Genomic DNA, 25,338 nt, shown 5'->3' with positions numbered 1-25,338 from the left:
GGCTGCCCAGCCCCCTGGAGCCAAACACTGCTCTTTGCTGGCTTTTATTGACATAGACAAGTCTCAGCTGGATCCTGCTCCTTGGAGCTGAGCCCAGTCCCTGGTCCCTGCCCGGTGCCGTCACGCGGGGACCTCCATCTCCCCCTGCGGCTGCTCCTTGGTCTCCAGCGCCTGGCGCGTGTCCACCTGCCACTGCTGCACCAGGTCCGTCGGGGTCTTGCCAGCCTGCAAGAGCGGGCAGAGAGAGGCTGGGGCTGGGGTGGCATGATGTGGTGGGGCAGCAAATGGCCCCGGTGCTGGCCCCCCTACTCACCTGGTTCTTGGCCATCATGTCGGCCCCGTGCAGGATCAGCATTTTGATGATCTTGTAGCGGCTGAGCCGTGTGGCATCATGCAGCGCCGTGTCACCTTCCTGTGAGAGATGCAGCCTGGCTAGGGATCGTGGTCCAGCTCTGGGGACAGGGACCCCCTGCCCATCCCTGGCACTGCTTCCCGGCTCCCCGCACACCCATCTCCCCACGAGGACAAGGGGGATGGTGCCCACCCCAGCCCTGGCTGTGGCTGCCAGCACCCTGGGGCAGGGATCTGTGTGTGTCCGGACGTGCCCTGCTGCAGGTGCTGGGAGACCCTGGAGGGGTCACCCAATGGAGAGGGGATCAGTGTTGCCCCCCCAGTGCTGGCTGCGGGCTGCAGCACTCACTCTGTCCGGGGAGTTGATGTCCACCCCGCAGTGGATGAGGTGCTCCACGATGTCGGGGTGCCCAGTCCGGGTAGCCACATGGAGGGGGGTGCTGAGGAGCTTGAGAGGGGAGGAGATGGACACCAGAGGGGATCAGCACCCGCCCCTGCTAACCCAACACAGGGCCAGCCCTGGTCCCCCAGGGCATGGCCATGTCCCCAGGCTCCGCCCTGCACACCTTGTCCTTCAGGTTGAGGTCTGCCCCACGGTCCTGCAGCAGCTTGACGGCATCCAGGTGCCCACCCCGGCAGGCCCAGTGCACGGCGGTGCAGTCCAGCTGGGCGCATAGAACCATGTCATGGCAGGGAAAAACCTCACCCCATGTTCGTCCCCCGCCCCAGCTGGTCCCTATGCCCAGGCTGAGCCGGCAGAACCCTGCCCACGGCCACCTTGGCAGTGGGGACAGCACTGCCCCTCTGCGGGGACCCCAACCCTGCCATTGCTCTGGCTGTGCCGTGCCCAGAGGCTCAGACCAGCATGGAGCCGGTGGCAGGATCCAGCCTCACCCGGTCCCTGAAGTCCACGGTGGCCCCACTGTCCAGCAGCTTCTGCAGGATGTCCATGTGTCCCTCCAGTGAGGAGCGGTGCAGGGCCGTGCGGTGGAACTGGGGGGAAGAGGCGCCGTGTTGGTGGACGGATCCATCCCCCCCCAGCCCAGCCCAGCCGTACCCCCAGCCCTGTCCTGGGGGTCCCAGCCCCTGCCAGCAGACATGGTGGGGTATGACAGCAGGGCACAGGCGGGGTGGCCAGCAGCCGTGGGGGACACTACCTCATCACACGTGTCAGGGGAGCCACCGTCTGCCAGAAACTTCTCGATGACACGCATCTTGCCCTGGACAGCGGCTCGCAGAAAGGTCTCCGGCTCCACAGGACCTTCCTGGTGGTGGGACAGGCTCAGGGCTGGGGCATCGCAGGGGTGTGGGAGAGGGGACAACACGGGGGGGGCCCCCTGCCCTGCTTCCCCAGGGAAGTCCCTGGCTGGCAGGGTGACCCGGGGCTGGCCCATGGGGGCTCCAGCCCCTGTACCAGCAGTCCCCGTCCTGCACCCCAGGACCCCCTGACGTACGATCTCCAGGGGCTCTGGTGGCGGGGGGGGCTCAGGGGTGGCCGCCCGCTCCTCCCGGCGCTGCCGGCGCAGCTTGCGGAGCTCGATCAGGCGCTGGATGCTCCCCACATCGATGATCTCCCGCCGCAGGTCCACCGAGCTCTTCCGCACCCGCTCCTGGCCCTGGGGAGGGGGACACACATGCAGCACCCCGTTCGCCTTCTCTGCGCCTGGCCACCCCACAGCCCCCCTGCACCCCGACCCACCTCACCTTGACGGCCTCGAGGCCCCGGTTCCTGGGGCCACGGCGTTTCTCCTCCTCCAGCTCGGGCGTGCTCATCCGCTCCACGGCTGGCAGCTCCCGCACACCATCCTCTTTGAGTCGCTGCGTGGGCACGGGGGGGCTGCATGGTCCCGGCCGGGCACAGAGCAGCCCTGCTGCCTCCATCCCCAGCCTGACGGTGTAGGTGGCTCTTGGCACAGCTCACAGCTTGCTGCTGAGGTCTCTGGGATGCCTGGCAGCCCTCGGGCTTGTGCTTGCCCACTTGCCCTACTCAGCAAGCTGGGCACCTGCCTGCTGCTCAGCAAGAGCTCCCAGGTTGGGAACCTGATGCCCCTGAGAGCCCTTGGCCACCTCGCTGCATTGCCCAAGATGGCAGGGTCAGTGCCAGCTGCCTCACACCTGGGGCCCTAAGGATGGGCACAGCACACAGCAGGTCCCTGCCACATCCCCCTGCCCTACGGACCCACCTTCTCCTCCTCCTCCTCTTCTGCCAGCTTCTGCTCGATGAGCTCCTTGGCCCTTTGCACGTCCAGCTCCATGTCTGCCTGTGGTGCACAGCCCCGTGCAGGATGTGGCCTCTCCTCGTCGCCACCACAGGCAGGGAGCGCCTGGCTCTGGCTCCCGGTGCTGCCGGTGGCTCTGCTGGCCGCGGGGCTTTATGCCGCCGGCCCCTCCGTTCCATGGCCCAAGGGCACCAACAGCTGTGACTGCTCCACATGACTGGGGCAGCTTTGCCATGAGCTCACCCTCCTGCTTTCTGGTGGCCCTGGCTCACCTCCCTGGCCCCACACCCTCTTAAAGAGACCCACCGCCCCCACCACAGGCTGCCCGGGACCCCCGTGCTGGGTATGGGGAGCTGAAGTGCGCACGGCCTGCAGCAGCCGGTCCAGAGAAGCTCGGCAGAGTGGGGACGTGGTTGGAGGTCACCCCGTGGGTTCTGTGCCCGTGCCACCCACCCTGGGCAGCCAGGATGCTCCCCATGCCTCCTATCACCCCATCCCCATGCAACCAGATGCTGCAGCACCCACCAGCATCGCCCGAGGCTCCCTGGTGCCCGGGGGGTGCTGCCCACCCCAAAGGCAGGCGATGGGGCCCCTCCAAACCTCTCTGCCAGCAGCAGGCAGCACGTGATGCCAGGAGCCGCGACCCCTCCGTGCCGCTTTGGAGGATGACCTCAGGTGCGGAGCGTCTCGAGCAGCCCTGCCAGGGGCCCGTGGCTGCCTGGCCTCCTCTGCCATGCACAGGCAGCCTGGCAGCGGGACCAGCGGGCAGAGCCGGCAGCTATTCCCGGCAGCGAGGACATTGTTCAGCCCCCCTGGGCTTTGCTCTCCCCCTTTGTAAGATGAGGCCGGCACTGCCCTGTGCTGGGACAGTTAATGCGCTGGGCACCGGCCCCCAGCACAGGACTTGGGGGAAGGACAGATGGGGACACGTCACTGTCACCCTCCTGGACAGTTCCCCGGGCCACCCTTGGGTGCCCTGTCCCATGGGTGCCGCAGCCTACGGCTGCAAAAAGCCGTAGGCTTTTGTCACTCGGACAAGCAATGGTGGCCACGAAGGCAGTCCTGGGACCGTCCCCTTCCATGGGCTGTCCTGCCTGGCCCCAGGGCAGGCACAGACTGAAACCTCCGGAGGGGAGCGCCGGGAAAGGGAGGCAGTGGCTCCACACCAGCAAGCAGCCAGGATGGCAATGGGACAATGGTGGCAGCGCTGGGCAAGGGTGCAGGCAGGTAAGGAGCCAGGGCTGGCAGGACAGGGTCAGGGTGGCACCAGGGAGCAGAGCTGGGGTGCCGGGGCTCTCCCAGGCCACCCTATGCCCATCCTGACACAGGAGCAGACGTAGGACAGGCACGGGGACCCCCCGTGACCGTGGATGACAGTTCCCCCAGCCTGCCCCAGGGACAGAGGAAGGATGAAAAGGCTTTATTGATAAATACAGACTATGTACACAGGGGAGACATCTCCACCCAGCCCAGCACCCCGGGGCCTCCTGGCCAGAGGGAGCCAGAACTCAGTGGGTCATGGCCTCTCCCTGCCGGCACAGCCCAGCAGCGGGGCCCTGGCCGCACTGACCACCCCAGAGACATTTGGTCTCAAACCTCCTGCAGCAAACGTGGCACATGCCCACGTCCCCAGCCAAGAGGGGCCACCGCGGCGGCACGGCCCCATGCAGACCTTCCTGGGGGATCACCTGGGTGGGGGACAGCCTTGGGGGAGCAGGGGCTGCCCCGGCTCCAGCAGAGCTGGGATGCAGCATAGGGCATCCCCAGAGGTGCCACTGCCGCCCAGCCTGCTGCCCTCTCCTCGTAACGAGTCAGGGATGGCTCAGTTCCTGGGTGGCAGGGGCTGGTTGACGATCACTTGCACAACAAAATCCTTCTGGATCTTGGTCTCCTGCAGCCGCGTACGGTCAGTGAGCAGCTTGCCTGAGAAGAACCAGCGCTGCCAGGCCAGGTCGATGCCCTCCTGTGCCTGCAGCTGCTTCTTCAGCTGCCCGATGGTGTCGCCCATGCTGGCGTTGAGCCGCAGGTCCTTGCCGGTGGAGAGCCGCACCTTGAGGGCAAACTCCCGACGGGTGTTGGGCAGGGGCTCAGCCGTCTCCGCTGTCTCCTCCTCACTCCGCTCCAGGATCAGGTTGACAGGAGGTGCCAGGCAGTAGACAGGCAGCTGGTACCGGTTGCCCAGCTCATCGTAGCACTCCGTCAGGGACCCTGGGGACAGCAGGGTGAGATGCTGTGGGTGGGCATCCCCATGGATCCCCAAATGGGGATGGGCCACCCCAGGCAGCAGGGCAGAGCCCATCATGCCTCCCTTGGCTGGGCTGAACTGCGTGGATGGCAGCTGGGAACCCCTCTCCTCTCCAACCCGGGACCCCGATGTGCTTGGACGTGGGGAACTCAGCACCCACCCCACCCGCACCCCCAGTGCCGTCCCTCACCGTGGGGCAGGGTGATGCTGGCTCCGTCAAGGATGGCCTGGGCCAGGCTGTGGTCATTGGCCTCCACAGCATAGGCAGCTGCCTTCAGGGCATCCCAGATCTCCTTGCGGCCCTCAAAGGCAGGTGCCGTGTCCCAAAACTCGTCCCGCTTGCTGCGCAGCTGCCCGTCCGTCATGGGGTAGTCGCTCTTCCACTTGGGACGCTCCTTCTTCAGGGGCTCATTGCGGCCTGGGGAGGGGGGGAATGCTCAGCCAAAGGACGGGGCTTCCCCTTGGGCCCTGAGCCCCCCACCTCCCCATCCCCACAGGTTCCTGGGGACCCCTCGCACCATGCACAGCAGTGTCCGAGGGACCGCCCTGCCCAGCACAGGACAGTCTCCAACGCAGCCAGGGGGAACTCAGCTAAAGCTAGCCCTGCCCAAGGTTCCACTGGCCCCATAGCAGCTGCCCCTGCAAGTGACATCCTTTGCCCCCAGGACGGACAAGGGCTCTTGCCCCCATGCTAGGGGGACCAGCCCCTGCCCTGTGGGGTGGCCGTGGTGCCTTGGGGCCCTTTGAGGCAGAGCAGTATTTATAGCTTGGGGAATTAGCCAGGAAATAAGCCGGTGAGTCGGAGTGGGAAGGGGATTACAGGGGCTGAGCCGCAGCTCTGGCAGGGGGGGACAGGACTTCTCCATCCTCCCTGCCCACCCCAGGGTGGCAGGGATGAGCTCCAGACAAGACAGCAGGCACACAGCATCCAGGGCGTCAGAGGGGCAGAGGGCATCACCAGGGTGGGGGGCTGCCAGCCTGCAGCAGCCCCAGCAATGGGCTGAACTGAGCAGGCTCTCCATGAAACAGTCCGCATCCACATCCCCAGGGACCCCCAGCAGCTGACAGTGCCTGGGGCACAGCGGCAGGGGTCTGGGCCACCCCCCGTGCCAGCCCCACACCGCCCTGCCCTCCCTACACCAGGCTGCAGCCCCGTGGGAACAGCCCCATCCTGTCAGCCCCACGGCTGGGCCAGAAGCGTGGGGCAGGAAGGAGCTGTTGTCACTCCCAGCTGAGCAGGGGACAATGAGTGACAACAGCTCCTTCCTGCCTCCCCTCTCCCTGGGGCGGCCAGCTGGCACCCTTCCTGTGGGGACGGGACATGGGGGATGTGGAGCCCCAGCCAGGCAGGAAGGATGCCTGTGCCCGCAGTGACCACCGCCAGCTGCAGGCTGAGCCACGTCCCCCAGGCGGCTTTTCCTGGGCAAGCATGCGGTGGCACAAGGCACTACATGACCTTTTTTCTGTGCCAGTCCTGTCCCACCCCATCCAAGATCACTGGAGCCAGCACAGCACCTGCCTTCCCAGCAAGCACCCAGCCCAGAGCTGGACACAACATGTGGCACCTGCCCTGGGAGCCCCCATGGGGCACAGGAGCTCAGCTACCCCAGGGCTGAATGCTGAGCATCCCTCATGGGCAGCATCCTGCCTGCACCCGCATCCTCAAGAGGAGCGAGGGCAGCCGGCTGCAGCCAGTGCTGCCGATTCAGCAGTCACGGTGCCGGGCAGGAGGGATTTTCAGCACCGCAGGACAGAGCAAGGTCGGAGGCAGCACCTGCCCTGGGAGGGCGGCAGAGCAGCGGTCACGGCCAGTCTGAAGCACACGGCCGGGACCATGCCTCCACACTGCTGCGACCACGGAGCCAGGGCATGTGTCCTTACAGCCAGGACCGTCATGCACAGTGGGACTCCCAGCTGGCACTGTCCCCCCAGCTTCACTCACGGCAAAGGGAAGAGGCTGGCCCAGGCGAGGCAGCAGGATCAGAGCTGCGGGGCCTGCCTGCAGCCGCCCCACGCAGGCAGGCGTGCCTGGCAGCCTTGCCCAGGTAGGCAGGGGCTAAGCTTTGTCTATTTATTGCTGCCGCCCAGCCGGGCCCCGCAGACTGTAATCACCTCCTGCGCTCTATTCCTGGCCCCTTATGCAACCCTCCGCCCCTGCCTGCCGCGGCAGCACCGCCGGACAGGTCCAGCCGCTCGCTGCACCTGGACTTGAGCCAACAGGATCTGGCCGGCAGCCTGCCTGCCTGCCTGCCTCCTGCCCCGTGCCTGCAGCGCCCTGCCTGCAGCTGGCCCCCTGCCCCGGTGCCCTGGTGAGGAGACCCCCAGGCAGGAGGCTGTGCCCTGGAGGCTCCCCTACTCCAGGGCTCACTCCCTGCCTGGCTGGAGCCCCGGGGAGAGCCAGGCAGCCCCAGCCGGCAGGTCCTGGAGGCTGGCTCAGCCCCGGAGGAGATGCCAGCCAGATGGCATAGGACATCGCTTCCAGCGGTGCTGGCTGGTCCCCTCCTGGGCCAGGCAGGGTTGGGATGCTGCGTGCCATCGGCATCCCCTGCTCCTCCTGCTGTGGCAATCTGGCCACTCTGCAGACAACATGTTCACCTGCTGCGGGGAGCCCTGGCAGGACCCCTCCGCAGGGGGTCGCAGTGAGCCCCAGCGAGGGCAGGAGCCGGCCAGGTAGGTGGGCTGCTTAGCAGGGCCCCCGCGGCAGCAGAGGCAGGCAGGCAGAGCACCCCTCCCCGCCGACGGCAGGTCCTCACGTGCTGGGACCTGCCAGCCCAGGGCAGTGTCCCCATACTGCGGGTAAGGGCAGCTGCAGCCTTGCTTCATCCTCCACCACCTGCCGAGTGGCTCCCATGGGCTGGTGGCACCACGCAAGCGAGGGCAGGAGCCAGCCTCGGGAAGGGACACGCTGCAAGAAAGTGGCAGCAGCTGCCAGGGGCACAGGGGCACCAGGAGGGGACCGTGACCCATCCCAGGAGAGCCTGACAGGGAGTAAGTAGCGGTGATGGAGACACAGGCTTTGCAGCCAGCTGTTGCCTGGCACAGAAGGGGAGCACACGGATCCAGACATTGGGATCTGACCCCTCCAGCCACAGCAGCCCCGAGTTACGAGGCAATGGCCCCACACCCTGAACTGAGCGAACAGTTGGCCGGGGACCCCAGGACTCACTGACACCTGCAAGAAGGCACCCGCACCCCTGGGAGACCAGAGCGTGCTGGGGCGGGGGGCTGCAGCCCCAGGGGGAGCAGGGCTGCCGGCTCCCCGGGGGGCCATCACCCCAACCCAGGCCAGCAGGGCCTCCCCGGGGCGGGCTGGCACACCTGGAGCCCCGCACGGTGGGGACGGCTCCCCACGGGCAGCGGGCACAGCCGGACCCGGCATCCCGCACGTGTTGCCGGAGCGGCGGGCAGCATCCCACGGGAAAACCTCCTTCCCTGCCACCCGCATCCCAGCTGCGGGTGAGGGCCGGGGCGCCGGTGCCCGGGCACAGCCTTCCTGCTCCTCCTCTCCCGCCGCCTACCTCCGCTCTGCCATAAACACGGTAATTACCGGCTGCGATTGCACCGACCGGGGAGGCGGGCAAGGGGAAGACAGGCGTGATTCACCCCGCCGGCCCACGTCCCCTCCGCCGGCAGGTAGCCGTGCCCGTCCCCGTGGCCTCCGGGACCCTCCGGGGCAGCATCCCGGGGAGGTGCCGGTAACTCCGGGGAGGTGCCGGTAACTCCAGGGACCCGCGGGGCTCCACCAGCGCCCCCGCCCCGCGCCACCGCTCCCTGCCCGCCCCGCAGCCCGGTCCCCGGCACCTCCCGAGACCCCGGGGGAGCGGAGCCGGGGCCGCGCCCGCCGGCAGCACCCCGCTGCGCGGGCAGCACCGACCCGGGGCAGGCGGGGCGCGGGCAGAGCACCGGGCAGTTTGCAGGACGCGTGGTGCCGGGGGACACCGCACCGGCGCCGCCGAGCCCAAACCGGGGCCACTCGCCAGCCCCCCCGGGACACACCCCCCCCCCCCCCCGCCAGCACCCGGTGCCCCGCCGGTGTCCCCGCACCCGCCGCCCCCAGGGGTGCACGGGACCCCCCCGGTGCCCGCGATCCCGAGGGTGCCCAGGCGGGACGGCCCCGGCCCCGCTCACCTGCTCGCTTGCGGGGGTTCCCGGCGGCGGGCCGCTCCCGGCGCTGCCGCCCCACGCAGCCGCCCATGGCGGGGCTCAACGGCGGCGGCGCTCGGCATGGGGCCGGGCCGGCTCCGTGCAGCCGCACCGCCCGGCTCTGAGCGCCGGGGCCGCCCCGCCGCCGGAGACACCCCCCGCCGCGCCCCGCCCCCCCCAGGTGCGCATGTGACCACCGGCACCGGCACCGGCACCGGCACCGCCCACGTGTGCGCTCCCGCTCCCGCAGCGCGTTTGTCCCCTCCGCCCCGCCGTACCGCGTCGTTCCCCCCCGGGGGCGGGGGGGGTGAGGAGGGGGCGCTCCCGCTGCGCGCATGCGCACGCTGGCACCGCCCGCGGCGTGGGGGCCTGGCGCATGCGCAGTGCGGGAGGGCCGGCGGCCGCTGCCCGGGGCGCGGGTGTCATGGCGGCGGCCGGGGCCGGGGCCGGGGCGGGAGGTGCGGCGCTCGCCGCCTCCGTCCAGGACTTCGTGGCCGGGCAGCAGGACGGCCGCGCCGCGGAGGTGGCGGCAGGTACCGGGTGGGCGCGGCTGCGGGGCGGGGCCGGGCGTGGGCACGGTGGCGGGGCCGGGGCCGGGCCTGGGGCGGGCGTGGGCACGGCTGGGGGGCGGTGAGGGAGCGGGGTGGGATTTGAGGTGAGCGTGGGGCTGCGGGGCAGGCCGTGGGGCTGTGGGGTAGGGCTGAGGGTGCAGGATGGGGCTGGGCACGGCGGGGCGTGGGACAGCGTGGCCGTGGGGCTGGGGCATGAGGCTGCGGCGTGGGGCACGGCTGTGGGGGAACGGGTAGGGCCTGCAGCTGCGAGCTGGGCCTTGCAAGGGGGGGTGAGGGCTAGGGGCTGTGGGGCAGGAGGTGGGGTGAGGGGCTGTAGGAGCCAGGCAGTGGACGGCGTGGGTAGATGCGGGGCTGTTGAGAGCTGGGGTGAAGGCAGAGTCGAGGGGTCTGTGGGGTGGGTCGGGGTTTTGGAGGGCTGGGATTGAAGGTGTTGGGCCAGGGGCTGGCCTGGAGCAGGGAATAGAGCTTCGGGGTGGGGGATATGGCATGGGATGTGTGAAATAGCAGGCGCACGAGGCTGTGGGCCCTGGCACACCCTGGTTTGGGGTGCAGTAGGAGCTGCTGTGGGTGGTACTGGGTATGACTGGCTGGGCGGTGGCCATGGCTGGGAAGCAGAGAAGGTGACAGTGGGAAGGGAGCTCCTGGCCTTGCTGAGGTGCTGTGGGAGATGACTGATGCCCTGGCTTCACTGGCTTCTGCTTCTGGGGCCCAGGGTCTGACTGCCCTCGCTGTGGTTTCTCCTCCTTTCCTGGCAGGGCTTGAGGCATTTGGTTTCCTTGGATAATTTGTCTTTCTGCTTGGAGCAGCGATTTGGTGACTCTGTTTCTTTAGGGAATGTGCAGCTTCAGGAACGTGGCTTTTTAAGGATAAGACAGCACATTTGCGTTTCTAGGCAGTGGCTTCAGCGTGTTTTGGAAAGGAGTTGAGAGAGCAGAGAAGGACTGCGTAGGCTACATTACACAGAGGGGTAGCTTACAGACCTTTCCCAAGGCTGATGGATTGTGAACTGATCCGTGGTATCTTGGTGATGAGATGAGCTGGCAAAACGGGAAGATAACCTGGTGGTCTGTGTAATGCAGAGTGAAGAAAATGCCAAGGAAATTTGGAGGAATTCACTAAGCTATGTGACATTCAAGATAGTGCCAAAGAGTTGCACAAAGCCTCTGACATATTTGGGATGGAGCGGGGAAGATAACCTTACAACTACTGTTGTCACCTATGGTCATGTTACAGAAGTGCCCGCAGAAAGCTTTGTCCCTTCGAAGACGTACAAAGAGCTGCCCCCGTCCTCCCTCCCCCGTTCTCGTCAGCCGTATGGCACTTGTGACAAACCTACCTTGACAAGCGAGGGAGCCGGCAAGTGTCCTTTGGCCCCTCTGACCTTGTATAGGATCGCACATCAGAAAGTATTAAATTGCATCATGTATCCTTGAGCAAAAGGGGAGTTTTTTTCTAACCTTGTGGCCATTGTGCAATTGTTGGAAGAAACACGTTGAGCTTCTCCCGACTGTTGCTGAGTACTAAATTGAGTGTAACTTGGCAAGTGGAAGAAAGGCCTGGGTGCTGTCACAGGCAGCTCGGGCTGCATGGGTCAGTGGGTGGCAAAAGGAGGCCGAACTCTTTTTTATTAGAAGATGGGGACAGAAGGATACTGCCGTTACAGAAATCCATCACACGCTCCCGTGAATGCTGTGCTCACGTTTTGAGGGTGTGGGGGAGACAAGAATGGAAAGCGTGCAGAAGTGATTAATGTGCAGAAAGACACTGCATGAAAGAGGGCAAGAGGTGTCGGGAAAGGGAGCAGATTGATTCCGAGTAATAATGCAGCAAAGGGTAAATGGCTTACTTCTGTTTAGCCTCTTGGACTACAGGAACACCAGAATAGGAAGGCAGCCCCTCCTGGTAAAGGGAGTGCTGGGATTCAAGGTGCGTAATTCACCTTGGGAACTTGCTGCTGCCAGATGTGGAGGCAGAAGTTTCACAGGCTCGCCACTGCGCCTGCCGTGCTGATGAGGCAGGCCCAATTATAGCTGTGCTTGCACTTAAGCTGTGGCCTATGTGGCTCTGCCTGCGAGCAGGAGGCAGCTGGTGTGGTCGCTCCACGTGAGGCGAAGCTGGTCGCACCCCCAGGTCCCTGAGAACAGAGCAAGTTCTCTCGCCGTCACCGAGCGAAGGGGCTGCTAACCGCAGGGGTCATCAATAGCTGGTTGTGGTTTGATCGGCTCTTTCCTGCTGATTAGGAAACCAGCAGCTTTGTGTAGATGCTGCTTTCGGTTTCTGAAAACACAGAGAGGCACAGTGCTTGGCTGTGGAGACAGTATTTGTCTCGGACCTTCTCCACAGTGTTTCAGAGGCACGAGGGCTTTTTGTGAGCTTGCAGAGCAAGATGTTGGGATGCTGGCTGTGAAGGGGCCATACAATGCTGGTGCACAGCACCCGCCTGCTGTTGCACTGTTGTTCTTCTGCAAGAAATTTTGCCAGCGCCTTACGGGCTGTCACTCAGGGCACCCCCTGTTCAGTCTGTGCCTGTCAACTTCTGCCCCTCAGTCCATCCTCCCTCTCCCTGTCCTGCTGTGCCAAGCGGGATTGGAAGCTCTATCTCTGGAGCCAGGGCTGCCTGCTGTCAGAAAGCAGTCATCCCTTCTCCCATCCGCAGAGAGCCCTCTCTGATGAACAGCGTGACTTAATACTGGAATTAACTGCTTAGGAAGAGCCAGTAAATGCTTGCAACAGCAGGAGACACTAGCTGAGACCAGGCCTGGGAAGGCCCAGAATGAAACCTTTAGGCTTCTGAGGGGGTGGGTGCCTTGTCAGTTGTGTAGGCAAGACTTCAGCAGGGCAGAGGGATGAACAGGGCCCTCCACAGTGCCCAGAAGTGCTCCTGGGCAAAAACAGCAAGGCTCGGTGACTAGAAGGTGCTTTTTTTTTGTGGAGGAAAGCTGTTTTGTCTAGGTGGAGAGTGAGGGGTGCTGCTTATTTCCCAGCAATGTCCCTTGCCACCTGAGCTACAGGTTGGAGGGCTGAAGGTAAGGCAGTCCCTGGCCTCCCACCCCATGTCTCACCACAGGGCACGCACAGAGCTTTCCTACTGGGAAGGCGTCACGTTGGCAGCGGGTGGCGGGAGTCGAGAACCTGCCCTTCTGCCAAGGCTCTTGTAGGATGCAGCAGGTCCTTACCAAAGCCTGCCGAGGAGTGACTCTTCCCCCAGTTGAGTTGCAAGAATATTGAGGCAGGAGGTGAGTGAGGCAACCTGGTGGGGTGTCTGAGTCAGAGCTGGAAATAGACTCCAGGAGTCCCAACGCTTTGTCTTCCTCTGACCACAAAGCTGCCTTTCTCCCTGCCCTCCATCTTGGAGGGCGTTTGTGCAGGTCTTGCTCAGCGTAGCGTGCAGGTGACAGAGCCAAGGTTGGAAGCTGGGTGATCGCTAGTGTCTGGGCTGTTTGCTCAGACAGTTCTCCCTCAGGAAGCACCTGGGGAGCTGCTCTGTGTCTCCTCCTGGCTTGCTCACATTAGAGAAGTGTTTTTTGGCATCTCAGCAAAGTGAAGCACAGCAAGGCTGCTTCTCTCGGGAGCCACATGTTGGTCAGAGACGCAGCCAGGCTTCAGGGAGAGAGTAGAGGCAAAGTGCAGGCAAGTTCACCCCTTGCTGCCTGCTCTCAGCTCTGATCCAGTCGAGGCAGCTCTCGGTCCCAGACGTGTTTGCAGGCAGGGCTGGAGGCAGCTCCACCAGCTGAGTGCACGCGGCTCCTTCGGTGGTTAGCGAGGTGCCGGCACCCAGCCAGCCTTTCCCGCTGTGGTGCCAGGGCCCTTCCCAGCATCTGTCTCCAGCGCCGTGCCTGACTGACGGTCTGGGAGTCTCTTTGGTTCACTCTCTTTACCTCCTTTCTCCAGGGGTGAAAGATGGAAGCTGGACTGTGCTGCAGCTTGTGGAAGCCCTGGGGTAAGAAAAGCCTTATACATGTTATACGTTGCATAAGGGCCTTGCAGGGGAGATTCCCACAAGGAGGAACAGTGAGAAGGAAAAGTGTGCATGCTTGCCCAGGACAAGCTAGCTTCAGTGGTGGTAGACACAGCACAGCACACAGGCCTGCACAGATGTTGTCCACTCACAGCATGGGGCCCGAGCGGTGCTTTGCCCTCCCAGGCTTGGGAGCTATTTGGGGAAGAGCAAGGCCGGAGCAGCTCTTGGTGCTCTCCCAGGACTGAGGAGAGGTGTTGTGGCAGGCAGTGAGCCGCAAGGCACTTCTCAGTTGGGACTGTCGCCAGCAGGAGCTGCCTGAGCACAGAGCTGCGCATCACCATGTCACAAGTTGGCTGGCACTCGGCTTTTGCTTCTGTCTCCAAGCTGTCATGGCCTGGGACTCGTGGAGGCTCCTTTCTCTCAAGCTAGGGGCTGGGTTTGCCTTGTTGTAGGAGGCTTTCCCCTTTTTCGGCCCTTGTGATCTTGGGAGCCTGAGTTTCAGGTGCAAGAGCAATTTCTTTGGTCTGACTTGGGAACTTGGATTTCTTGCTGCGTGGCTCTGGGGCCGGGTGCATGTGTGCAGCATAGTCAGGGGAAGAGGAGTCTGCTCCCACCCTGCTGGCAAGTCAGGCAGGACTGGGCCACCATCCCCCTGCCCAGAGAGCGGCACCTCTTTGTTTTTATAATGTGTCTGCTCAGGATGTGCTTCCTGCTTGGGTGGCCCTGCTCACAACAGGCCTCTGGGGCTTTCTCCCCTCTTGGGCTAGGTCTTGCCTGGAGAACACAGATCCTCGGACGCGAGGGCGAGGCATCCAGCTGCTGTCACAAGTTCTGCTCCAGTGTTACTCCCTGCTCCAGGAGAAGGAAGGTAAGGGCTGCTCTGGGCCCTTGAGTGGCTGCTGGCAGGCTGGGGGCAAAGCCTGTGCCACTCAAGCGTCTGTCCTGCAGTTGGCAAAGGGATTGATTTTGCACCGTGACAACCCTGTACGTGTCTCTCAAGAGTCAAAGCCCAAGGAGGGCACGGGGCCTCACGCTGCAGCCTTTTTGCCAACCTCACCACACAATTCGGGTCACTCCCTGAACACGCCAAAGCCCTGGCGCTGCAGCTGGTGCCCCCGGCAGTGTGTGGGTGTTGCACACCCAGGTGTGCTCAGCGCCACGTGGGACACCTTGGAGACACATCTGCATGTCAAAATCCTTGGGTGGTGATTCAGTGCAGGAAAACCATCCTTCACAAAACGAGTCACGCCGCAGCCCTGCGGCCTGCCCAGGTTAACTCTCGGGGAACCCTGGGGCCTCGAGAGAAGGGGAGGTCAGTGTAAGGATGAGAGTGGAGTGGAGGACCAGAGTGGGGAGAGGAAGATGCCCTATTCGAGGAGGCAAGGAGAAGGTTTGGCTGTGTTAAATGCCCCATAGCAACTGGCTGGCAGCAGGGGAAGCCAGTAAGTGTTGCCAGACTTTGACTTGGACTGGGGGCCTTGCTGATGGGTAGCTGAACCTGTGCCAGCAGGCTGGCAAGGCAGGGGGGCCCAGCTAGCAAGTGAGGTGGAGGAAGGGAAGGATGGAAGTAAAAGGTGCTTAGTCCTTGGTGTTTGGCTCTATAAGTTTCAGACTGGTGCCAGGCAAGGCCAAGAGCAGCTGTGCACAGAGAGTACGGACAGACTAGCTACTGGTGTAGCTGAAGTCAGGTGCGATATGGGGACTGGGGTGCTCTGCAGGGACAGCTGGGGGTGGGGGGGTTCAGTGGGGAGGTCTGGCAGAGCCAGGGCAGCTGGGTGAGGGGAGCGAGCTGGGTTAGACCCAGGTCACCAGGAGCTCTGGAGAAGGGTGGGCAGAGCCTGCTTCCTGGGAGGGGGCAGGCAGCTGCTGTGACACCCCCAGCTGGCCCTGTCTCCCTTCCTGTCCCTCCTCACGCAGTTCATTTCTCAAGCGCTGCGTCAGGCTGCCTCCTGGGGGAGTGAGTTTCTGCAGCAGCTGTGGGCGCAGGATGCTGCTAGCCGGCTCTTCCAGTCTGCTTCCTGCTGCCACTCCCCAGGGCCGGGGTGTGCAGGCGCCCGTGGCCGTGACTCAGGGGCCGGGAACGTGTTGCGGAGCCAGCGCAGGGAAGCCGGAGCTCCTGCTCCAGCTCTGCGCCCCACCCCACAACATCCTCCAGCCTCGGCTGAGCAGGCGTCTGCCGCTTTGCTGCTGCTGTCTGCACCCATGTGTCTGGACAGGCCAGAGCAAACGCCTCTTGGGTAGCTCCAGCACCTCTGCAGCAGCCAGAGGTGGGTGCTGCCCCGCTGCGGGCAGACGTGGGTTACTCACAGGGGGAGGGTGAAGGTGTTGGAGCCAGGTGGGCGCACCCAACAGTAGCAGTTAATCCCATTCACCAGTGCAAGATATGCTTGCTGTTCCTCTGGCAGCTGCTTTTGGCAGAGCTGGGGCTGGCGCCCGGCAGCTGTGTTTCCCGGGACTAATGCAGATCGGTGTCTGTTTCTGACAGTGCTGCATCTGGTCCTGTTCTATGAGAATCGGCTGCAAGATCATCACCTCGTGATCCCCTCGGTGCTCCAGGGACTCCGAGCGCTGGTGAGCTCGCGCCCCGCAGCACCGGGATGTGCTCCAGAGTGGTGCTGGGGAGGTGCAACACCTGGGTACGGGTTGGAGCAGCACATCAAGCTGGGCCCAGCTGGGCTGTCAGCTCTTGCTTGGTGGCATTGCCCTGTCTCCTCAGTGCTCCTGCTGTGCCCCTTGCAGAGGGGCAGGAGAGAGGAGCCTGCCTTAATTTTCTGCCCTGTGCTGGTATTGGGGCACAGGTTCCCTGGCCACCTTGGGGAGCAGCGTAGGTGATAGGTATCCTGCCCTGTCCTGTGGGGGTGGTGAGCTCTCCCCAGCGTAGGAGAGGATCCTGCAGATGGCTGCTGTACAGAAGGAGGAGTTCTGGTTTATGTCTGCCATCATGGTTTTCTCTTCTTCCTTTTCTCTTTTTCTGTCCCCAGAGCATGTGTGAAGTGCTGTCCCCGGGGCTAGCGGTGTCTGTGCTCAAAGCTATCTTCCAGGAGGTACACGTGCAGGTGAGCAATGTGATTTCCCATCCTCCTGTCCCCCCTCTCCGGGTGTCTGGGGATGACTGAGTGCATTCAGTAGCAGTGCAGTGTAGCACATCCTTCAGCAGCAGTGCAGTGCTCCTGTGGAGCTTAGAGACAGTGCCTCACTGCAGAGCAAGAGGCAGACAACAGCTGAGGATCCCGTTTGGCCCTTGTCCTCTCTTCTCTCAGCCCTGGGGGAGTTATTTCCTTTGCTCTGTTCTCCAGACTGTGTTTAAGTGCCCCCAGCCCCCAAATTCTCCTCCAATTTAAGATTGTTTATGCTGGCAGGGCCTTGGGCAGCATGTGTGGCCCTGGTGTGACTGTGATGGTGCATTCAAGCAGGGATGGACACAGTCATGTTCAGGTGCCATTGCACAGGCATGTGCGCACTTTGCATGTGGTAAATGGGATCTGCGTGCCAGGAAGCAGCAGCTGAGCTGCTGGGGGTCCTGCCTTCTTCTGAAGGGCATGCGCTGCCCTTGGGTGGTGGGTAGTGGTGCTGCCATGTGCAGAGGCTTGTTTTGATTGCTCTGCTCCTCCCTCCAGTCCCTGCTGCAGCTGGACCGCCACACAGTCTACAGCATCATCACCAACTTCATGGGCACCAGGGAGGAAGGTGAGGGGCAGATGCCAGAACTCTGGGGTTGTCCATGCTGGGAAAATGGCTCTCTTTTGCCTTCCCTGAGGGCTCTGTGGCTCTGCTTGGGGAGAGCTGGAAGGGCTGTGGGGCCAGGGAAGCCGGGCTGGTTTCATGCCATGTTGGTGAGGTCTGGTGTCCTGCACCTGCTCACATTCCTTCTTTCTGCAGAGCTGAAGGGCTTGGGTGCCGACTTCACCTTCGGCTTTATCCAGGTGATGGATGGGGAGAAGGATCCCCGCAACCTGCTGGTGGCCTTCCAGATCGTGCATGATCTCATTACCAAGAACTACGCCCTGGGTGAGCCTGTGCCTGCTGTGCGGAGCTGGTCAGGGAACATGTTGCTTTTCTTTGAGCTGTTGGAGGGATGGCCCTTGGGTCTGACCAGGGCTGAGGTTGTCCCTGACATGCTTTAGGAGCTGCAGAGTCAGCTTGTCATGGGTGCTAGGCATGGCTGCTGTGCCTCTTTTGCCCAGCATCTCTGCTCACTCCCTCTCTCCTCTCCCTGCAGGTCCCTTTGTGGAGGAGCTGTTTGAAGTGACATCCTGCTACTTCCCCATTGATTTTACTCCAGTGAGTGAGTCTGCCCCGTGCCACAGTCTATTCCTTCTGGTGTTTTCTCAGGGGCCCATGTCCCCTCCAGGGAATGGGAGGAGAGGGTGGGCAAGAGTCTTGACTGAGCAGTGTTGAGCTCTGAGCTGTGGTACCCAGGCTGACAGGCCGGTGCCAAGCTGGCTGCAGTGACTGGTATCACTGCTGCCTTGCTGGAGATGAGGTGATGCAGCCTCAGCTGATGGCTGCGTTGGGAGGTTTCCTGACCGGTGACCGGCTCTCTGTGTTTCCCTTCCAGCCCCCCAATGACCCTCACGGCATCCAGAGAGAAGACCTGATCCTGAGCCTCCGGGCTGTACTGGCCTCCACGCCCCAGTTTGCTGAGGTAGGAAGCTCCTAGGGGGGTCTTGAGCACCCCATTGTTCTCTGAGCACAGGCTGGATTTCCCAGTGCTGCAGCTCCCGCTGTGGCTCTGTGGGACGAGAACAACTGGGTCCAGGAGCCTGCACTGGGCAGCCCTGCCTTGTGCTGGGGCTGGGCATGGGGAGGGTGCTGGTGCTGACACCCTGGGAAGGGGCTGCCTGTTGCAGGTATTCCTCCACCTCTGCCCTCCTGACAGAGGCTGAGTTTGCAGCCCTGCAGGGCCACGGACAAGGTGGTGCAAAGGTGGGCTGAGTCTAAGTGCCTCTCTCTGCAGTTCCTGCTCCCTCTGCTCATTGAGAAGATGGACTCAGACCTGCAAAGTGCCAAGCTTGACTCCCTGCAGACTCTGGTAAGGAGGGATCCCCTACTCCCTTCAGCCCACAGCTGGCCTGTGGCAGCAGCAGCCAGCCACCTCTGAGCCCTTCTCCCTGCCAGCTGGAGATTCTCCCTTGCAGAGCCACAATTTCTAGGGTCCTAGTTTGGCTTGCATCATTATTTCCTCTTTTTTCCCTTGAGTGGTTTGTGCAGTTCAGCATGAGCCTGCCAGGATGGACAGTGTCCCTGCTCTGTGTCCTTCCAGTACTTGCTTCTCTCTGATGCTTTCTCCTGGCTCCCTCTTGCAGACTGCCTGCTGTGCCATCTACGGGCAGAAGGAGCTGCAGGAGTTCCTCCCCAGCCTCTGGTCATCCCTGCGCAGGGAGGTGAGTACCGCAGGGCCCCTTACAAATGCTCCATCACAGTTGGGCTTCTGCTGAGCAGGAGTTCACAGCCAGACCAGGCGGGCCCCATATCTCCCAGCAGCCCTCACCTTGGACAGCCCCAGCTGGAAAGTGAGGGGACAGGCCAGCCCTATCAGCGTGTCCCTGGGGCTTGCGTGTGCCACACTGCATGTTCAAAGCACGTGGGAAGCGAGGCAGGAGCCTGCGCCCTTCAGCCTGTGTTGGGAGCGTGAAGCCTGCAGTTGGGGTCAGCACGGAGCTTAGCTCATCCTACGGCCTCTCCTGCAGGTGTTCCAGACAGCAAGCGAGAAGGTCGAGGCGGAGTGCCTGGCTGCGCTGCACGCCCTCTCTGCCTGCCTCTCCCGCTCCGTGCTCAGCTCTGACACCGAGGACCTGCTGGATTCCTTCCTCAGCAGCATCCTGCAAGGTAGCCAGCAGAGAGACCTACCCTGCCCCGAGCAGCCAGGACTGCAAGCGTCCTCCGAGCTAGAGACCTGCCCTCCTGTTCTCTTTGAAGCCTCTTTCTTCTCTGTCTAGCTTTCGCAGCCACTGTTGGCTTCTCCAAGGGAACTGGCTGCAGGAAGGGAGGAGAAGGGGGCACAGTAGGAAATGCCTATTGGATTTAGTTGCTTTCCTCTCTGCTGGGATTGGGGCGTCCAAGGCTGTGCTGTGCGCTTGGAGCTGGGGGAAGCAGCTCTGTTAGGGAGGCTGCGCAGCAGCTCAGAGCTGCGCTGTGCCAGCACGTCCTAGCCCAGATATCAGCTGCGTCCCTGCAAGCGAGGCAGAGGAGCTCTGCCGGTGCAGCTGACGGCGAGCCTATCTCAGATTGCAGGCACCATCTGTGCGAGCCCGACATGAAGCTGGTGTGGCCAAGTGCCAAACTCCTGCAGGCAGCAGCGGGTGCCTCCCTCCGCGCCTACCACCGCGTCACCCGCAGTGTCCTGCCCCTGCTGCTGGAGCAGTACACCAAGCACCCACAGGTGAGGGGCACCCCGGGCTCTGTGGTCACAGGCAGCAGGGCTGAGTGCATCTGCTGGCTCGGCAGGGCTTGTGGGTGCAGGGCCTCAAAGTGGATTTCCTTCCCTAGCTGCGGGTGGGCACCCTGTGGGCACCCTCTGGCCTCGCAGCACTGGGCTGAGGCGTAGCTGTGTCCCAGCAATGATGGTGATCTGGGTTACGCCTTTGTGTCCCTGCAGAGCAGCCAGAGGAGGACAATCTTGGAATTGCTGCTGGGCTTCCTGGAGTTGCAGCTGAAGTGGGGACATGTGGAAGAAGGTGAGGCTGGCTGGTCCCTCTGGAGGCACCCGTGTCCCAGGGGGCTGCTGACAGAGAAGGAAGGCTCACTGACCTGGGTGGCTGCATGTGCAACCCCCTGCCACATCCCAGGGACCCTGCATGGTTGGATGTCAACCGGCAGGGCTCCAGAAAGGGTCTGTCACCATGGTGGTGGCTGTGCGGTGACAGCCAGATGCAGGCAGTGACTCCATGCCTCTCTCTCCAGATGAGAGCACCCTGCTGTCGCTCCGAGCCCCGGTTTGCTCTGTGGTGTTCTCAGCACTGACGGATCCCAGTGTGCAGCTGCAGCTGGTCGGGATCAGGGCACTGACTGTCCTGGGCTCCCTGCAAGGTTGGTGCCTCGTTTCCCTTGGGGAGGCAGAGGGAGGTGTCACCCCGTTCTGGGAGACACTGTGCCACGTGGCTGCTGGGATGTCCTTGCCTGCTGCCTGTAGGTGCACAGGAGCAGTGGCGGCACTTCCTACCCAGGCCATGAGCTCCAGGGACACCTGGTCTCTCTCTTGCCTGTTTGTGCTGGGCACCTTGTATATCTGGCGTTTGGCATGCTGCTGCGTTGCGGCTAGCCTGGACGAAGGGGAAGGATGCTGGCCAGAACACCGGCATCTTTGCCTTTGGCTGAGGACAGGATTCCTCTACGACTCTTGTTGCAGGCTTCCTGGCTCCCTCTGACCTGGAGCTGGTTGTGGATCACCTCATCCGTCTCGTTCTGCATGAGGAGGATTCCCAGAGCAGGTGAGGGGCAGGCTGGTGCCACTGCAGTCACCCACACTCTGGGGAGAGGAACAAAGCCTGGCTTTGCTGCAGAGAGGGGCTGTAGTCTGGGGGCAGGCACAGGAGCTGTCTGAACTAAAAGACCATGTTGGTGTAAGAGCAAAGGGATAAACCAGGCGATTTCTGGGCTGGAAATTAGAAAGTCTGGGCCTGTCAAAGTAGGGGGCTCTGCTCTGCCTGCCAGTAAGGTGAAAAAGGCAGATTGCTGAGAAATAGGTTTCTGGAGGCATCTTCTAGCCCAGATCTTTGCAGCTGGTGTACACGCAGCCCAGGGTTTGCAGTGCTCACATCACCCCTCCTGCTCTCTTTCCCCACTGGCAGCGAAGCAGCAATGGAGGCAGCTGGATCTCTGGCCCCCATCTACCCAAAGGTTTTCTCTGGACGCATGGTACCCAGGCTTGAAGAGGAGCTGCAGTCAGGTAGGGCTGGCGGCCCTGGGAAGGGAGCGATGTCTGGTTTTGGGGTGAAGCCTGTCCCATCCCCATTTGGCTCCTACCAGGCAGCAGGGCTGTGCCACATGGCGTAGGTCGGTGTCTCTCCTTGGGGGATTCCCAGCACAGGCACTGTGGTGCTGGCACAGGGACAGCCATGCCTGGTCCTGGCAACCAGCCTGCATGGCCAGGATCACCCTTGCGGTGAGGAGCTGCCCAGCCACGGGGCAGGCAGAGCTCCTTGGGCCTGGCAGGGGCTAGTTCTGCTGTACTGCTTCACCCCATCCACCCCGGCAGGGTCTGGGCCCTGAACGCCCCTGGGTGAGGGGGGCCTGGCGTCACCCCAGCACCCCTCCGAGCTGTGTTTCCTCTTCAGAGCGGGAGGAGGAGAGCTCCCGCGACCACTGCTCCCTGCGGCAGCGCTGCCTGCAGGCCCTGGCAGCCGTGTCCATCCACACCAGCATCGTGAGGGAGACCGTCCCTGTCCTGCTGCAGCATCTCCGGAAGGTGCAGAAAGGTAACGCAGCCCAGGACAGGCGGCTCCACGGAGCATGTCTGAGCAGGAGCTGCCTCCGTTACCAGGGATGGCTGGGAGAGAGTGGGGATGGCAGTGGGGCGAGGAGCCCAGGGCTGGGCTGTGAATCCCACCGGCGGAGGAGGAGTAGGGAGGGCTGCATCGCACTGGGATACTGGGGAAGATCAGGGCGGTGGGTGCTGCGGCTGTTTGATGTGACAGTGACTGTGCCCTGCAGGGAACAAGGCCGGGAGCACCCAGGACGTGGTCGCTGTGTGCCAGAGCCTGCACCGCGTGGCCCTGCAGTGCCAGCAGGACGCGGAGGGCTGCTGGTACTACCACCAGACAGTGGTGCCCTGCCTGCTGGCCATGGCCGTGCAGGCTGCCATGCAAGGTAGGTGCGGGGCTGGGGCGGGAGCGGGGAGAGCGGGCAGTTCCCCGGGCTCTCTGGGGTCCCTGGTCCTGCAGCCAGCGCTGCTGCTGCCGCCCTCCGGCAACCGCGGGCACTGCGGGCCCCGCTGCCCCCTGCCAGGGCCAGAGCAGCCCTGTCCCACGGCGGGCGTGGGTCAGGCGGCTGTGCCTGTCTCCTCCCCTGGGCAGCGGGCTCCAGCGCATCCCTTTCCTCCCGCTGCCTGCAGAAAGCACCCGCCCGCTGCTGGGCAAGGCGCTGCTGGAGGAAGAGGTGCTGGCTGCCATGGTCCCGGTCATCAGCGCTGCCACCACTCACCTGAGCCCTGAGTGAGTGATGCTGGGGCGGGACGGGAGGGGGAGGGGGCAGGCTGCATCCCCCCCTGCTGCTGGGAGACCCCGTGCCTCCTGGGAGGTACCCTGGAGCTCTCCAGTGACCCTCCCAGAGCAGCACATTGCGATGCCTCCTTTCTCCTAGGCTGGCTGCCCAGAGCGTGTCTCACGTGGTGCCCCTCTTCCTGGATGGAGAGGTCTCCTTCCTGCCCCAAAACAGTTTTCCCTGCTCCTTCCAGCCCTTTGAGGTGTGTTGGGTGCTTGGGGCTGGGGTGCCGGAACAGAGGCAGGGAATGAGGATGTCGGCACAGGCCTGGCAGCAAGGACTGTGATGACACGGGTGCTGTTCTTCCCCCGCAGGACGGGGAGTGCTTGGAGGCACAGAGACGCCTGGTTGTCCTCCTCATGGCCTTTGTCTGCTCCTTGCCCCGCAACGTAAGTCGGTGCGGAGTAGGGTGGAGAAGGGGCCCTGACCGAGCGGCTTCCTGCCCGGGTCCACAGCAAGCTCCACGGGCAGAAGAAGGGAGCAGCTGCAGCCCTGGGCTGCAACACACTCCTTGTCTCTTCCAGGTGGCAATTCCTCAGCAGGAACGGCTGCTCCGGGAGCTGCTGGCGCTGAGTTGCTCCTGCAACTGCCCCTTCACGGCCACCACAGCTGCCAAGTGCTTCGCGGGGCTGGTGAACAAGCACCCGGCGGGTAAGGGGGCCGGGCAGGACGCCGTGGGACTCTGCCCGCTGCTCGCACAGGAACGGCTCAGCCTGTCCCTTCTGTGTCCCCAGGGCAGCAGCTAGATGAGATCCTGCAGCTCGCAGTGAACAGGATGGAGCCCGGCCTTGCGGAGGGGCCCCGCAGAGCGCAGGCCCTCACCCTGCTGCTCTGGGTAAGGCCTGCCCTGGGTGTGGGAGGGGAGAGCGCCAGGGAGGGCCGGCCTGGCGCTGACTCTGCTCTGCCCGCACAGGTGACCAAAGCCCTGGTGCTGCGCTACCACCCCCTGAGCTCCCGCCTGACGGACAAGGTAGGCGGCGGAGGGGCTGTCTGATGTCCGAGGACCCTGCCCGCTCCCCCCGCGGCCGGCTGGGACCCCCCAGCCGCAGGGCGCCCTGTCTCAGGGCTCTCTCCCTCACAGCTGCTGGGCCTGCTGGGCGACACAGAGCTGGGCCCCGCCGCGGCCGACGGCTTCTCCCTGCTCATGGCCGAGTCCCCGGACGTGCTGCACAAGGGCTGCCACGCCGATGTGCGCATCATGTTCCGCCAGCGCTTCTTCACCGACAACGTCCCCAAGCTGGTGCAGGGCTTCCACGGGGCTGGCCCCGGTGAGCGGCCACCCCCGGCCCGGCCTCACCACCCCGTGACCCCTTATCCAGGGGACCTGAGCTGGCGTCCCCTCTTCCGCCCGGCTGCCTGTAACCATCTCTGCTCTCCACAGACGTGAAGGCCAATTACCTGAAGGGCCTGTCCCATGTGCTCAACCACCTCCCCAAGCCCGTGCTGGTGACGGAGCTGCCCACGGTGAGAGCCAGCCTTGGTGGGCGGGATCGCAGCAGTGCAGAGTGCACGGCTGGGAGTTACTCACGTCTCCCATGTCCTCCCTGCCCGCAGCTGCTTTCCCTCCTGCTTGAGGCTTTGTCCTGCTCGGACCGCGTGGTGCAGCTCTCCACGCTGAGCTGCCTCCAGCCACTGCTGCTCGAAGCTCCCCAGATCATGAGCCTGCACGTTGACACACTGGTCACCAAGTTCCTCAGCCTCACCTCCAGCCCCACCATGGTGCGTGTGCCCCCGCCTCCCCCTGCCATGGCCCTCTCTTCCACCCTTCCCACTGCCCACACCCTTGTCTGTCTGTCTGTCTGTTCCAGGCTGTCCGCATCGCCGCCCTGCGCTGTGCCCATGCGCTTACCAGCCTGCCCATAACAGTGGTAAGTGTTCCTGCAGCGGCCTGTGTGTAGAGGGGCAGGGGGGTCCCAAACCTCTTCCTGGGTGGCAGCTGGCACCCAGCTGTCTCACTGAGACCCCTTTCTGTCCCACAGCTGCTCCCGTACAAGGCCCGAGTTATCCGGGCGCTGGCCAAGCCCTTGGATGACAAGAAGAGGCTGGTGCGGAAGGAGGCGGTGGCAGCACGGGGGGAATGGTGAGTGCGCATGGCCGGAGCTGCTGGGGTGCTGGTGTGTTGGGGACGTGGCTGATGGCACCATCTCTGTCCCCACAGGTTCCTGCTGGGGAGCCCAGGCAGGTGAGCGCCCAGCATCTCCTCCCTGTGCCAACTGACAATCTGACCGGGCCCCCGCTAACCTGGCAAGCCACCCAACCGATGCCACGGACCCTCGGAGCCCGGTGCTGCCCCGGGAGCTGGGGCTGGAGCATGGGGGCCGGCAGACAGCTCCCCTCACTGCGGCACCTTCCTGGCACCCCCGCCCTCTTCCCAGCACCCGCCAGAGGGAAGGAGCTGTGCCGCTCGTGGCTTGCCCAGCCAGGGACAGTGACGGACAGACTCGCCACGCGTGGGTGGAGAGTGCAGGCCTGTGCACACGCGTACGGTGTGTGGCAACCCACGTGCCAGAGGAATAAATATATCTGTTTTGGTAATGCTGCGGGGGTCTCCGTGCAGCCCGCGCTGGGCCTCCAGTGCCCTTCCAGATGCTGAGTTGGTGCTCTGGTGCTACTGGTTACAGGCCCTTACTCCTTCCACGTTGGGGA

General features: G+C 63.7%; 3 protein-coding genes across 7 annotated transcripts; 1 reads left to right on the top strand and 2 right to left on the bottom strand.

Moving 5' to 3' along the window:
- Positions 1–102: 102 nt before the first annotated feature.
- Positions 103–3,001, bottom strand: ANKRD2 (ankyrin repeat domain 2). Its single transcript, XM_082308480.1, has 9 exons — positions 2,535–3,001; positions 2,056–2,169; positions 1,806–1,967; positions 1,509–1,616; positions 1,246–1,344; positions 918–1,016; positions 701–799; positions 314–412; positions 103–225 (listed from the first exon to the last, which is right to left on the bottom strand). The coding sequence occupies exons 1-9, from the start codon at positions 2,604–2,606 to the stop codon at positions 121–123; spliced, it is 957 nt and encodes a 318-aa protein (XP_082164606.1). The 5' UTR covers positions 2,607–3,001; the 3' UTR covers positions 103–120.
- Positions 3,002–3,120: 119 nt separating this feature from the next.
- Positions 3,121–9,063, bottom strand: UBTD1 (ubiquitin domain containing 1). The gene is made up of 3 exons (XM_082308100.1): positions 8,944–9,063; positions 5,006–5,233; positions 3,121–4,778 (listed from the first exon to the last, which is right to left on the bottom strand). The coding sequence occupies exons 1-3, from the start codon at positions 9,008–9,010 to the stop codon at positions 4,393–4,395; spliced, it is 681 nt and encodes a 226-aa protein (XP_082164226.1). The 5' UTR covers positions 9,011–9,063; the 3' UTR covers positions 3,121–4,392.
- A 310-nt stretch (positions 9,064–9,373) lies between these two features.
- Positions 9,374–25,337, top strand: MMS19 (MMS19 homolog, cytosolic iron-sulfur assembly component). Of its 5 annotated transcripts, XM_082309794.1 has the most exons (31): positions 9,374–9,491; positions 13,422–13,470; positions 14,259–14,359; positions 15,977–16,062; positions 16,473–16,547; positions 17,109–17,178; positions 17,371–17,499; positions 17,711–17,772; positions 18,050–18,136; positions 18,449–18,523; positions 18,798–18,875; positions 19,182–19,320; positions 19,719–19,873; positions 20,090–20,168; positions 20,395–20,520; positions 20,840–20,921; positions 21,282–21,379; positions 21,768–21,908; positions 22,144–22,299; positions 22,544–22,643; positions 22,792–22,894; positions 23,007–23,081; positions 23,217–23,343; positions 23,427–23,527; positions 23,606–23,662; positions 23,774–23,960; positions 24,074–24,156; positions 24,247–24,411; positions 24,501–24,560; positions 24,672–24,772; positions 24,851–25,331. In XM_082309794.1, the coding sequence occupies exons 1-31, from the start codon at positions 9,383–9,385 to the stop codon at positions 24,876–24,878; spliced, it is 3,084 nt and encodes a 1,027-aa protein (XP_082165920.1). In that variant the 5' UTR covers positions 9,374–9,382; the 3' UTR covers positions 24,879–25,331. The 5 variants fall into 5 exon arrangements, with proteins under 5 accessions (XP_082165920.1, XP_082165918.1, XP_082165917.1 ...); XM_082309792.1 differs by having other exon boundaries at positions 23,427–23,662; positions 24,851–25,334; XM_082309791.1 differs by having other exon boundaries at positions 24,074–24,411; positions 24,851–25,333.
- Position 25,338: the final 1 nt, after the last annotated feature.

The sequence above is a fragment of the Platalea leucorodia genome, assembly GCF_965183815.1.
Source record: "Platalea leucorodia genome assembly, chromosome: 4".
NCBI lineage: Eukaryota > Metazoa > Chordata > Aves > Pelecaniformes > Threskiornithidae > Platalea > Platalea leucorodia.
The sequence above is the reverse complement of the archived record's forward strand: the minus strand, read 5'-3'. Positions and strand labels throughout refer to the sequence as shown.

Coding starts and splice junctions, on each gene's coding strand:
- MMS19 (XM_082309790.1), top strand. CDS start 15,479: ATGCTGCTAGCCGGCTCTTCCAGTCTGCTTCCTGCTGCCACTCCCCAG. Junction 16,063..16,472: donor TCCAGGGACTCCGAGCGCTG/GTGAGCTCGCGC, acceptor TTCTGTCCCCAG/AGCATGTGTGAAGTGCTGTC. Junction 21,909..22,143: donor TCTCCGGAAGGTGCAGAAAG/GTAACGCAGCCC, acceptor TGTGCCCTGCAG/GGAACAAGGCCGGGAGCACC.
- UBTD1 (XM_082308100.1), bottom strand. CDS start 9,010: ATGGGCGGCTGCGTGGGGCGGCAGCGCCGGGAGCGGCCCGCCGCCGGG. Junction 5,234..8,943: donor GAACCCCCGCAAGCGAGCAG/GTGAGCGGGGCC, acceptor CCCCCTCCCCAG/GCCGCAATGAGCCCCTGAAG. Junction 4,779..5,005: donor CAGCATCACCCTGCCCCACG/GTGAGGGACGGC, acceptor TGCTGTCCCCAG/GGTCCCTGACGGAGTGCTAC.
- ANKRD2 (XM_082308480.1), bottom strand. CDS start 2,606: ATGGAGCTGGACGTGCAAAGGGCCAAGGAGCTCATCGAGCAGAAGCTG. Junction 1,345..1,508: donor CCCCTGACACGTGTGATGAG/GTAGTGTCCCCC, acceptor TCTTCCCCCCAG/TTCCACCGCACGGCCCTGCA. Junction 413..700: donor ACATCAACTCCCCGGACAGA/GTGAGTGCTGCA, acceptor CATCTCTCACAG/GAAGGTGACACGGCGCTGCA.